The sequence below is a fragment of the Hemicordylus capensis genome, chromosome 3 (genome assembly GCF_027244095.1).
Source record: "Hemicordylus capensis ecotype Gifberg chromosome 3, rHemCap1.1.pri, whole genome shotgun sequence".
NCBI classification, from domain to species: Eukaryota; Metazoa; Chordata; class Lepidosauria; order Squamata; family Cordylidae; genus Hemicordylus; species Hemicordylus capensis.
In genome coordinates, this window is record NC_069659.1 from 218,804,345 (window position 1) to 218,817,902 (window position 13,558).

General features: G+C 43.1%; 1 protein-coding gene across 2 annotated transcripts in view; it reads left to right on the plus strand.

Moving 5' to 3' along the window:
- The window catches only part of CDHR1 (cadherin related family member 1), an 85,200-nt gene that overhangs the window by 55,099 nt on the left and 16,543 nt on the right, over positions 1–13,558 (plus strand). For both annotated transcript variants that reach the window (XM_053312674.1, XM_053312673.1), the window contains 3 exons: positions 4,066–4,218; positions 7,858–8,022; positions 10,687–10,754. In XM_053312674.1, coding sequence (XP_053168649.1) covers positions 4,066–4,218; positions 7,858–8,022; positions 10,687–10,754 — 386 coding nt within the window. The remainder of the gene's footprint in view (positions 1–4,065; positions 4,219–7,857; positions 8,023–10,686; positions 10,755–13,558) is intronic.

Consider the following 13,558-nt stretch of genomic DNA (forward strand, 5'->3'; position numbering starts at 1 on the left):
AGCAGGGAAATGCTTGACTAACAAGCAGAAGGTTGTTGGTTCGAATCCTTGCTAGTACTATATCAGGCAGCAACGATATAGCAAGATGCTGAAAGGCATCATCTCATACTGCACGGGAGGAGGCAATGGTAAACCCCTCCCGTATTCTACCAAAGAAAACCACAGGGCTCTGTGGGCGCCTGGAGTCAAAATTGATTTGACGGCACGCTTTACCTTTATTCTAGAAGTAGTTCCCTCATCCATTCATGTCCCCAAAGGCTGGGCACCTTTCTCAATAACATTCAAATTCAGGAAACACCTGCTGTTACGCTTCACATCAACTTGTATCACTCCTAATGGCACTAACTTCCGACCTGTGTGTGTCTTTAGCAGTAAGGGTGTTGGGTGTTACACCTATCTGCAAAGGTTTTGTTATGCTCTGCTTGTGGAATAACAGACACAGCATCCCCTCTATCGAGCTCAGTCTTGAGTGCTTTTCCAGCTACCCTTGATATCAACTAAATTGCTGAGTCTTCCTGTTTACTGATATATACTGTCCCAGACTTGCTATGCCATTCTCACATTGTGAATCACTACTATCCATGTTCAGGGCATGAACCTTGGCATTTTTCTTTCTATGCAAAGCTGTGAACTTTCCTGGATTCCTGATAGTGCCACAAACTCTTTGAATGTATCTCTTTCTATTGTATTTCCTGCAATATGCATCCTTAAATCTACATTCAGCAGGAGAATGGGAGCATTTTCCACACTGTTACCTAGGTCTCTAGCAGATTGTTCTTTGCTTTGTGCAGCAACCATTTTGTGCATTTCTATTTCTCCTCTAGCTCTTCCTTGCAGCTCCACTGCATCTCTAGCTGCTGTTTCCAAGGCCAATCCCATTTCTACAGCCCATTTAATGCTAAAGTTTTCCTCAGTTAAGGGTCTCTTTTGAACACTCTCACAGTGGAATCCACAAACAAATTTGTCACTAAGGGGTATCATTAAGCCCTTCATTAGAGTCACAATGTTCGGACGACTTTTTAATTCTGCTGCAAATGCGGAAAGTTTTACCTTCAAGCTGGTTCCTTTTGTGGAATCTGAACCTCTCTGCTGTAATCAGGGATTTTGGTGATAAATGCTGCTGTACAATAGATTGCTGAGCAATCTATATCTATATATTTTATTCTCTTAGCTGGCATGTGTGCCCAGGATTTGGTGGCAGAACTCTCGTGAGAGTTCCTGGCATTGGCCGAGAGTTCGGGGGGGGGGAATGGCAGAGGGTGGTGGTGGTGGCAGGCCACAAAATGGCCTGAGGAAGCGGCCTCGGCTGGCTGCCAGGAGGCGGCAGCAGGATGATCTAGCCTGGCAAGGCAAGGCCGTACTGGGTAAGGGGGAGGAGGCAGTGGCAGCGGCAGCAAAGCCCAGCCTAGCCACCGGGGGCAGGAGGTGGCAGCGGGACGGCAGGCCAGGCTGTCCCAGGTAAGGGGGGGCAGCGGCAGCAGCAAAGCCCAACCTGGCCACCAGAGATGGGAGGTGGGAGGCGGTGGACGGACAGACAGCGAGATGAGAAAGTGGCGGGGAAGCAGCTGAGAGACTGGAAATGGGGTGAGTGGGAAAGAGAGAGTGGGGCAGGAGGGAGGGAGGGGAGGAGGGGGGGCAGGAGCGAGGGGAGGGGGCAAGAGAATGGGGCAGGAGGGAGGGAGGGGGAGGGAAAGTGGGGTAGGAGGGAGGGGGGAACAGCCAGCCCCAAAGAGCACACAGATGCTCTGTGCGGGTCAGCTAGTATATGTATAATTCTTTAAGGCGTACCCGTGGCTGATCCCATGCATGGCAGCTCTCGAGAAGCACCGTGTGATTAAGCAGTGGGGATTCCATATGTAGATAGGGGGGAGGAGCCTGTGATGTTTAAGGACAGCTGGAATGCAACTGTTACTGGTCAGAAGATGTTCTTGATTGTAAAGGAGAGGAATCTATATATGTAAAAGGATAGTTGGCAGGGCTCTGCAAAGAGAGGGGTTGTGAAGGAGGAAAGAGCCTCTTCAGGAGAAAGACGCTGCCGCTGTGGGAATTAGATGGGGAAACAAGATGAAAGAGAGAAAGAAAAAATAAGGGGGGGGGAGAGAAAGACGGGAAGAGCGAGTGGAGGAGAGAGAGAGAAAAAGAAGGGAAGAGAAGAAAGCAAGAAGGAAGGGTGAGGGATGGGCCCAAGCCTCTCAGCGGCCTCAGGGGAACGAGCAGCCATGGTGGCGGCGGCAGCAAGGAATAGCCCAGTCAACCACTGCTGCTGTTTGGGGCTACCGAGGCCATTGGCAGAGGGAGGCAGGCAGGCAAAGGACAGACCCAGTTAACCGCTGCTGCTCCTGTGGGGAGGAGCAGGAGTGGGGCTTGGGTGAGGGTGGGGAGGTCTTTGGGGATAGGGGACTGCAGCTAGGCCAATATGCACCAGCAACACTGCAGCAGTGCCCAAGGGGGTGAGGGGGATGGAAGCAACCGGATGGAAGAGGAGGAGCAAGAGTGCGGCTCAGGTGAGGATGGAGAGATCTCTGAGGTGATAGGGGCTGTGGCAGGCGAAGCAATCAAGTACTAGCATGCAGATGTTCTGTGCGGGTTGAGCTAGTTTGCACTATTTCTTTAAAAGACTTGGTTGCAGGCTTCTCTGGAGCAATCAAATTGTGTACAAGACTGTAAGTCTTTCCTCCCTTAATACTCAGCAATGTTGCCATATGTTTTGCTGCGAGAACAGCATGCAAGATATTGCTCCAGTCTTTCTTTGTAAGTAGGCCAGTCTCCTACAGCAAAGGCCTCTATTTGTCCAGTATAGCCTGCCATTTCACAAATCTTCTGGGTAATGTACCACATCTGTATCCCATCTTTGTCACCACATATAAGATCTTGTGTGGTATTTACACAGAATTATTCCAGGCAGAAACAGAGCTCTTAACAAAGCATTTCCACCAGGCAATAAAACACACTATGTAAATATAGCAGATACAACAGCTTGGCAGATTCAACATACTCCAGTAAAGTGAAACCTATCTGCAGATTCACTTCACAATTCAAACATATCTAACACCCATTTAAAATCAAGCTGATACAACAGGCATGAGTTCCACACAAGGAACTCTGGGAACTGTAATTCTGTGATGAGGCCAGATTTTTCTAACTGTTCTCAATGCCCTTGTGAAACTGTTCCAGGCTTCTCATAGAGACAAGAGAAGAAAAGTAAACCATTTTAAACCTGGTGGGAATTTGTACTCTTGATGTGTGCTTACATTTATAGTGACAAATTATAGGGGAGTAGCCATGTGAATCTATTGTAGCAAAAACAACAAGAGGTGTGTGGCATCCAAAGACCACCCCCAGTCTTTCCTTGGAAGGAGTGAAGAATGAGGGACAGTGGTGGCTGGTGAGGACACCACTGGGTGGTGGAGGTGGTGGGAGATACCTTTAAAACTAAATTAGATAGTGCTTGCTGGCATTACCCCCGCACCTGCAAGGTGTGGCAAGTAGCAGTGTGCCACCTGGCAACCTGTACGGTGGCAGGGCAGCCTCCCAAAACCTGGCCTCTGCGCATTTTGGCCTCCAAAACTCACCTGGCCTCTGCACATGCATGGAGGCCATTTGCATGGTCAGCATGGTGCGTTTCAGAGCCGTCCCACTGCCCTGCGGGTTGCCGGGTGGCACACCGCTGCTCATCACACCTTGCAGGCGTGGTGGTAACACAAGTAAGCAATATCTAATTTAGTTTTTAAGGCACTTCCCACTGCCACCGCCCCCAGTGGCACCCTCCGAAGAGTATTCAGACACTAAGTCAGTCCAAACTAGGTGGTGTTCCATTGTGACTGAATGATAGTCAATCTGCCAATACTGTTTTTATAAAAGTATGTCCTGTGATCAGAGCTGGGTAGATTACTTCAGAAAGCCTCTTGATACTCACACACCCAAAAGCTGTTGAATAGAAGATTCTAAGTAGTCTTGCTCTCTTCTATACATATTGTGCTCTTCAATAAGAAATGCAGCAATTCTGTTCCATCCCATTATAAATAATACTCTCATTTGTTTTCATTCCAATTCCTCCTTCCATAGGGAGCAAATGCTAAATTCAACCTCCGCCTTGTTGGGCCTGGTGGAATTTTCCGTGTCGTTCCTCAGACCGTCCTAAATGAAGCCCAGGTCACAATAATAGTAGAAAACTCTGCTGCCATTGATTATGAAAAATTCCAGGTTTTAACCTTCAAGGTATTGTAACGACTTCTGCCTTTTTAAATTAGAGCTTGTGTAAAAATGGAATTTGACTGTTGATTTCAACTGTTTTAAGCCCGACACGCCCCTGAATTGGTTTTAGAGGCTCACATGAATACCTCCTTGTATTTTAATTTGAAAACAAGAATTTGTATTTGTAACCAAGTACAAAATGTCAAGCATGAATTGGTCCTCAAATATTGAAATGACTGGCTACATTCGCACATAACATTTGCACATAACATGGTGGGTCCAGGTGGACCTGCAGATCCACTCCCTTCCACTGCTCCCCACTCTCCTGTCTGAATTCAGACATCACAGAGAGCGATCTAACTGCAGTCCATGAGACTGTAGAGAGGAGGGAGAACTGGCTGTGCGGGCTTCTTTCCGGCATGAAGGACAGCCCGTACAGCCAATCACTGCTGGAGGGAGGGAAGGAGGAGCTGCCCATGGTTCCGAGTTTGGACAGCACACAGGCAGTGTGGAACTTCAGGTTTGGGAGATGAAACTCACTACAACCAAAGGGTTCAAATTGGAATTAAAGAAGTGAAACCGAGGGTTGGTTGATGTGTAGAACCAGAATTTCAGGCATTTGGATGATACAGTGAGTAAACCTCTGCCCCCTAAATCTCCAGTTGAGAGTTACATGCAAATACGGCCACTGTCATCTCCATTTCAAAGCTGTGTTTTGTGTATTCACCAAAATATGAAAAATGTCATGGGATTTAGTCTTGCAAGCACACATTTAGCACTGCAGCCCTCACCCCACCAGTTACCAGGCAGGGCTTAAGAAATAGTTATGCTGGGCACTGGGAAAGGGGAAAGAATGTATGTAATTTTACGGGGAAGGATGAATTAAAGTAATTACATTGAAATTTCATTGAAAGCTAATTTTAAGGTTCCTCCTCAGGCAAAATGTTTGAGGAAATTAGGAAAAAGCAAAAAAAAAAAAAGTTGATAACTTTTGTGACATTTCTCAGGAGTATTCTGCATACCCCTTAGTTGTCACTGGATTTCATCAAAATTATTTTGGAGATTCGTCAGGCAAAACAGAGCAATTTAGAGGGAAACCAAAGGTGTTTTGAGAAGACTAGTTATGTTTGGGGAGGCAGTTTATACACAAAGAGAGAGAGACACGCGCGCACACTTTTCTCCCCCACAGGTCAGATTGGCTAGTGACCTCAGTATCTGAGAAAGTGTGCCTCCTCTGTAGTGTGTTTCTTGGTTCCCTTGCTGGAGTCAACTGAACCTGCCTGTTCTGCAGATAGCATGCTACTTGTTTGACCTGCTGTCTGCTTTTGGCACACAAAATTCTGGATTATGTGGGTTAATCTGTGGGGGATGGTGTATAGGTATTTCTGTCTAATAAAAGAAGTCTGGATTTGATTAGCTTCTCCTTTTGACCTCTATCATGGTAGCTGCTTGCCAGTTGCACCTGCTTTAGATTAAGCAGGTGCAATTGAAATGCAACATAGAATTATTTCTATTTAAACAGGAAGATTCACAGAAGGTTATGAAGCATTGCACAAGTATTCATGGTAAAGAAATTACATGCTGTGGCCTCATGAATACTAATAGAATTCAGCATGATTAACACTACAGCTGTAAACACCAAAGAAAGTAATTAAAAGAGAAAAGAATATTTTCTTTTTACTTTAGAGATTGCACACTTTGTCTTGGGCAAAATTATTTTTTGCAAGAGATTGAAGATAAAACTGCAAAGGGCTTTGCTGCAAATGTAGAGCCTCTTTCTAAGTTCCAGATTTGTTGGAGAGAAAGAAAATGGATGCAGAACTTCTGGAATGTCCAGATATGAAACCCCCACTGACTTTAGGGGGCAGAATTTCATGTGATATTTTGTTAGAGAGCTCAGGGGGAAAGATTTCTTTATCTGCCCTAGCTCCAGCGGAAGTGCCCAGGTAAGGGAGCACTGCTAATTAATGTTGTCTGGAAACACGGAGTTAAAGTTCCAAATAAAGCAATTTATTTCGGGAATCCATCAGGGAGATAGATAAGACCTACATGCTTGGTTGCTAGCTTCGTACAGGAAGTGAGGGAAGGGGAGAAGACGGAGGTCTCTCTGTCAGGTGAGAAAATGAAACCTGCCACTAACAAAGGGAAATCAGAACAGAGAAAGCATGGTCAGAGGGGGAATGCTCTTACTGGCTATCTCTACCCTTAATGCCCCTAGTGGTCAAAAGGATTGCTGATGCTAAGAGTTGATGTCATGCAGGAGCTGCATCTCCAACGTATTTCACTTTCAAAATGTGGCTTTTTTGAATGGTCACTTGTCTGCCACAACTAAGGAAGCTGACCTGTACTTTTCATGAAAGAAATATAGAATAGGCAAAGTTGATTTTAATTACCTTTGTCTTGTTTTATGCCTATCCTTGATATTTTATCATTCTTCCTGAGAAGAAGGTATAACAATCTTTCTCTAGTGGTTTACTATCATCTGTCCACATCCCAGTTTGATTAGAGCTGAAGATATTAATTCAGGGCTGGATTTGGGTTTGGGTCATTTGACTTGGAGGGTTCATTCTTTGAAATGTACTGGAGAAACCATCACTTATGCCCATCCCGACCTGCTTCCTCATTCTGGACTCATAGCCTGAATGTATCAGTGCTGCCTTTAGGCCACATGTTGTGTGTGTGCTGAAATTCTGTAAGAGCATAGAGAAGCACAAAATTGGCCACGGTATCCATCTGGACTGGCTGTCTAGGATGGAAATTGAAAGGATTCTGCTCCAGTAGCTTCATTCCTGCCAGGTGGGGTTATTTTCAGAAAGTAATAAAGGAGCATTATTGCTCTGTCCATAGGTCTACAGGGTTCTATCCCTCCCCCATGTTATTTAATATTTTTTTAATATCTGAATTAGCGATGTGCATGAACCACATTTGGGGCTGTGGTCTGAATTTGGACCAGTTCATGGTCTAGCAAACCGATCCAGCGGTTTGGGGCAGCACTGGGGTGGGGGGCGCGAGCAGCACTTTAAAACATAAAGCTGCAGGTCCTTACCCAGGTGACTGCCACTCTAGGCAGCTTCCTGCTGCAGCAGTGCTCCCCCAGCAGCCCATGCACAGAGGCAGTATGGCTCTGTCACTCACCTGGCCGCTGCACGTGTTATGTGTGGGCTGCTGGGGGGAGCGCCACCACAGCAGGAAGCCACAGCAGGAAGCTGCCTGGAAATGTAGTCATGCAGATAAGGACCTGAAGCTACTTTTAAAGGTGCCTCTCACCCACCCACCCCGAATCACCTCGAACTGCTGGACCAGTCCGTGGTTTGGCTGAACCAAACTGAACCAGTTAGCCGGACTGGTTCAGACTGTGGCCTGAACCATGGTCCATGCACACCCCTAATCTGAATGAGACTTGGCTTAAGCACATGATTTAAGAAAGTTTATATTAAGATGTTTTAAGGATAATTGTTATTGCTTATGTAAACCCAGACTTTTGACATTGTTGTTTCTTTATTCCTGTTCTGTGTGGAAAACTATTCAATTTATGTGGTAGTAGTAGTAGTAGTAGTAAAGCTGATCAGTTACTTATACCTGTGTGCTCTAAAATACCATGAAAATACTATTTTGTATGCCTTACTAACTCTTGAAATTATAATTTCTCAATTACCTCCTTAGCTTCTTGCAGTAGAAGTTAACACTCCTGAGAAGTTTAGTTCAACAGCTGATATCGTGATACGTCTCTTGGATACTAATGACAATGTCCCGAAGTTTTCATCTGATTACTATATTGCTAGGATTCCAGAAAATTCCCCTGGGGGTTCCAATGTAGTGGCTGTAACAGTAAGTTTTATTCATTCTTATAGAGTCATGCTCTATTTCATGAATTAATTTTCTAAAAACCCATCATTCCCTCAATATCTGTGATTATTGCCCAGATTGCTATTACATCCCAGCCGGTACCTTTAAAAAAAAAGTGGGCATTCACATACTGACAGAAAAACTTCTTTTGACTCCAAGTACAAAAGCTAGCTAAAATGAACATTCGTATTTCAACTTCAGTTCAAGAAAGTTTGTCAATATGCATGGAGCAATACATTCTGTAATTCTCGGGGCCAAGCAGAAATAAATTTGCTAAGTCATATGTTGTCCTTTCATATATCTCTGATCCATAAGTTATAGTGTGCCAGCACTCATACAGAGAGACCGAAGAATATAGTGCCACTATCTTAACCTGAGCAAGCTACTAGAATTTCAAATTTTCTCTAACATTTTCTGCCATGTACTGTTCTGAACTGTGAAAAATGGAGGAAGATCCCATACACAGCGTATAGAAAATAATAGAAAATTCTTCACATTAAAGATTCACCAGATAATTACCCCAAAGTAACTAGTAAAAAGTAATCATAAAGTAAGCCCTTTCTGAGTAAGATTCAGTGTTGTAGCATACTTGATGTGGTGGTTTGTCTGCCTGTGACACAAAGCTGACAGTGGGCCAAACTAGATATTACATTAAGTTAATTGTTAGCACTGCTGGGCTAAACCTTTCTTTTTAAAATAGCCACCAGAACAGGGTGTGCTGCACATTGGGACCTCAGTAGAAGGGTAAGGGGGAAGGCTTCCGATTGGTACCAATGGAAGCATTTACTGTTTGACAAATAGCATCCTAGGGGAATTATCCAGATCAGGAGGGTAGTCTCACCACAGTCCCAGTCTGCAGGAGGGAGGCAATCTGGTTGCTATGTTTGAAAGAAAAAGTTACGCTTACCAGCACTAATGATGGGCTTAACATAACAACTAGTTTGGTGAAACTATACTCATACGCCCCCTCCCCCAGGAATCTGTTACTTCAGAAAATGAGTGTCAGAAGTAAGAAGACTTTGGTGACACAAAATGTAAAAGTGTAACAGAATATAGAGGGACATATTACCAAAAGCATATTATACAAATTAAGAAAGCTGATTTCCACTAATGCTGTACATGTTTGCAGAGTGGATGTGCCCTTGCAGAAGACTGGAGTTTTCTGCTCTGCATGCTTTCCTCATATGTAGTTTTAGTCTAAGCTAGAATTTTTTGAGGAGAAAATGTGTGGCAAACAACAGGCCAGTAGATTTTCAACCACCTCCCACATTTTCTAAATGCTCAATCTTCCTAAGACATGTTCTTAGCAAAAATATATCAAAGGGTTGAGGAACGTTTCCTCCTTTTCTAGTCCCAAACCTAATGGTAGCAACCAAACTCAAGTGAGGGGGAGCCACCCAGTGGCCAAACCAGATTATTCCTTCCAGATTATTCCATTCCGTTCCTTTATGTACATTCTACTTGATTTCAGGATAATGTACAGGAGAACCCAGTCCTGAAGGTGATTCAGATGTCTGACATATTTTAGCTAGTGATATGAAGGGCCATGGGAAAAGAAACAGATGGGGTTGTGGGGGGAGGTGATGTGCTTTGTTTGGGGGTATTTCTTCCCCCTTCCCAATCACACATTCCCAAGGCCAGAGATGGGGAGAGGGGGGGATGGAAATTTTGGAAAAATGGAAAATACCCCTTATACAACATTTTCTTTCTCAGAATGATGCATGGAATACTTTAGAAGACATGGTTTTAAAATATTATTACTTCCTGTCCATTGATCTTTTGAAATGCTAACTAAGTAATTATGAAGCTGAATTGTGTAAAACAATGAAAAAGATTAGATAATTGCAATTCTATTCCTGTATAATATAGAGTTATATTTAACTCTCAAATCCAAGATGCATTTCAGCTTTTGCCCCTCACAAGATGTTCTGTCACATTTACTAGAGGAACACACAGACCTTGGTTCTTCTTTGCTTGTGAATTGTCACCTTCTTTCCTCTGCCTTGCCTTCCTCTTTGATCTGGAGAGTGGTCTCCTATCAGAAGGCATAGGGGAGTGTGTGCACCCTGTTGGTGGTGAGGAGTTGGGGAGGTGGCAGAGGCACATCAGGGGCTGCCAGCAGGGTCTGAGCAGACCATACAATGAAGTGCTATATGGTTTACATTGTAGCTGCAGCATATCCCAGCAGAAACATGCCCCCCCACCCCCGAGTCAATTTTTTGGGGAAATTTTATACCTCTAACCTCAGAAAACACACATTTCTACCAGTACTTTGCAAATATATGCAAATGCACAAATGCAATCCTTCTTTCCCATTATTACTTCTCCCTCCCATGGAGTCCCAATTGTGTGATAGGTAGCCATCTCCAAACATGTTTTGAAGCCGTGCTCAGGGGGGAGCAGTTTGGGGTGGAGTAGGGAAGTGGTGGGCAGTGAAAAGGGTAATCATCATCTTTACTCTGACCACTTCTAGACTTCAAGTCCTCTCCACAGCTGCTTTTCCCTAGAAAAAGCTGTCGTCTCTTTTTTGTTACATGCATATGAATATAACATGTAGTTTCTCCCTCAGTATGATCTGTTCTGCATGCTATAAAAGTTGCCTTCATTTTCACTTTAGTCAGTCATACTCGTTTGCATTCTCTTAAGGCAACAGATCCAGATTCTGGCCTTTGGGGTGAAATGAAATACTCCATATATGGAATGGGAGCAGATCTGTAAGTGTACAATATATATTATTTATTTATTTTTAAATAACAAATTTAAATACTTTTGAAATGCTATTTGCTAATAAACAGGATTAAAACTGTTCTGGGATATTATATTATGATAAAATTCATTCATAATGAATGGTGAAATAAATTATCTAAATACACAGTGATGTCTAAACTAGTAAGCTATATTCACATTAAACAGGAAGACAATAACAGCAATCAAAATTGGTCAACTTTTATTATTTACCAGAAAGATAAACCACATTCATCATACAAGCTGATACATGTTTTTAATGTACTGTAACAAATACATATTTGCTAATGAAATGTCAATTTACTTAAGGAAATGTTTATTAATACATTTTGTCTGCATTTCAATGAGGAATTCTAAATATCTATCTATTTTTTAAAATTCTCTTGGTGTAACACTTTAAAAATGCATAACAACAGTAATAATGGGCATCATCCAGACTATGATAATGCACAAAAAAAAAAGGATAGTGGAAAAGACTAGGGATGTGCATGGAACCGGCAGGGACTGGTTCAACGGCAGGGGTGGGATAACTTTAAAGGCAGGGGAGGGTGCACTTACTGCTCCCTCCACTTTCCCTCCGCTGGCACTGGCTGGAAAACCAGTCTGGCAGGGTGGCAGCGTACCTCCCTGTCCGCTCTTCAGACCAGAAGTAGGCAGAAGTAGCTCGCATAAAAGGCCCTCCAAACAGGTTCATGCACATCCCTAGAAGAGACTTTACTGTTGTAGGTTTTATTATTCACAGTTTTAGGGTGTATTTTTGTTTGTTTTCTTACAATTGTTCTGAACTGATGTTGTGAGCTGCCCTGAGCAATTGTGGAAAGACAGTATATAAATGTTTTCAGTAAATAAATCAAGTAAAAGATTAGACTGGAGCAACATTCCTTTTAGGCGACCAAGTGAAGTTGCATGTGATTTGAGAGCTGCCCGCCCCCCCGCCCAGCGTACTCTGCAGCATTGCAAGGGATGTTGAGGCACACTTTTTGGGTCACATGGCATAGCTGCCTGGGCCAGCCCTGACTAAGGGTCAGAAAGTCGAGTATTTTTTTCTCCATTGTTGGCCTGGAATTCTTATGTGACCCTGGACAATGGCTTCCCAGCTGAGAGAAAGAAAATTATAAACACCACTGTTTAATGCTAACTTAATACAGTATCTCCTCTGAGTATTTTTTTCCTCTGTAGATGTTAAGCAACTTCTGAGATCAGCTGTCTCTTCTGGTTTGTCTGAAAAGCTCTTGAGACACTTTAGCAGAATGTTAATGGTGTTAACAGGTCTTTAGTAGCAGCCTTTGGACTATCCTACCGTTTGCTTTTGCAGAAAGCTGGGCACAGATAACTGATCCATAATCATAATTACTATAATGCCCAATAAATGGTCTCAGAGGAATGAGCAAAATAATTATATTTTAATTACTTCCAATATTTGCTCTGGGTTTTTTATGCTCAGTAATTCAATGCTTATATTAAGGTTTTTAAACTCTTTGTGGGGCATTTTACAATAGGAGGTGCTCCTTCTTGTAGTTTTTAAACTTGTGAATTAACTTTCTATAAAACTATACTCAAATCCCCTTGAGTATGCCAATGCTAAACAATTGTAAAATAATAGCATATCAAAATGAATCAAATACAGCATGAAGCATAAATAACTAAATGTCATTGTCTACGGAGCATCATAACTAAGCCAAATCAGAGTTCAGAAAGGATGCATTGATTCCTGCCCTCATCCGATAACGTGCAAGTAGAAATAAGACAAGACATTAAGGACTGCCTAGGCCCATATGAACCTGCCCAGACCTTAATCACTTTCTCAAGCCCTAAGTTAATCAGTAATATTATTCAGGAGTTACAGTAAGGGACTACTTAATTTCAAAAGGAAGTAATTTTACTCTGGAGTAATTTAGTCTGGATGTCAGCCAATATCATTTTATCTGGTAGTTTTTAATGTAGTTGGCTTAGACTTCGTTATACATAGCTGCACTTCATTGCTGTAGGGAATGTATTTTTTAAAAAAACAGAACAAAAAGAAACTATTTCCACTAGTATTAGATTGAGTACAATTCCCCCCCCCAAAATCATTCAATCTGTAAGTAAAGTAAACTTCTGCCGTTGAGTCGGTGTTGACTCCTGGCGACCACAGAGCCATGGGGTTTTCTTTGGTAGAATACAGGAGTGGTTTACCATTGCTGTCTCCTGCACAGTCTGAGATGATGCCTTTCAGCATCTTCCTGTATCACTGCTGCCCAATATAGGTATTTCCCATAGTTTGGGAAACATACCTGTGTGGATTTGAACCAGCAACCTCTTGCTCTCTGGGCAAGTTTCCTTGCTGCACCATTAGGTGGCCAATTCAATCTGTAGTTCAGTTTATTCCAATTTAATGTTCATATCTTGAAAATAAATTCAGCATTTTATTTGGAATCATTGGTGATGAAAGTGTGACATAGTTTTGTTTGCCTGATACTTCTAGTCTTGGGTGCAGTCTTATAGGCATTTAACTTAGAATCCTCAAATGTGTTTATATGGGATAGTCTAACTGTACTTAAACGGATTTCACTGCATGCAAAAATGCAGATGGGTTAAGGTAAGGAGGGGCAGCCCCTGACATTTGGGCACCTGAGGCAGGATGCCAAATTCTGCTGCCTCCCTCCACTACCACATCTGTTCCTCTGCCCACCCAACACCCACCTTACCTGCCCTCCTCTGTTTGTCACCTCTGCTCAGTGGAAGCAGAACCCCCTCCTCCTCCATGCACTGAATTTGAAAAAGAAGGGAGCCA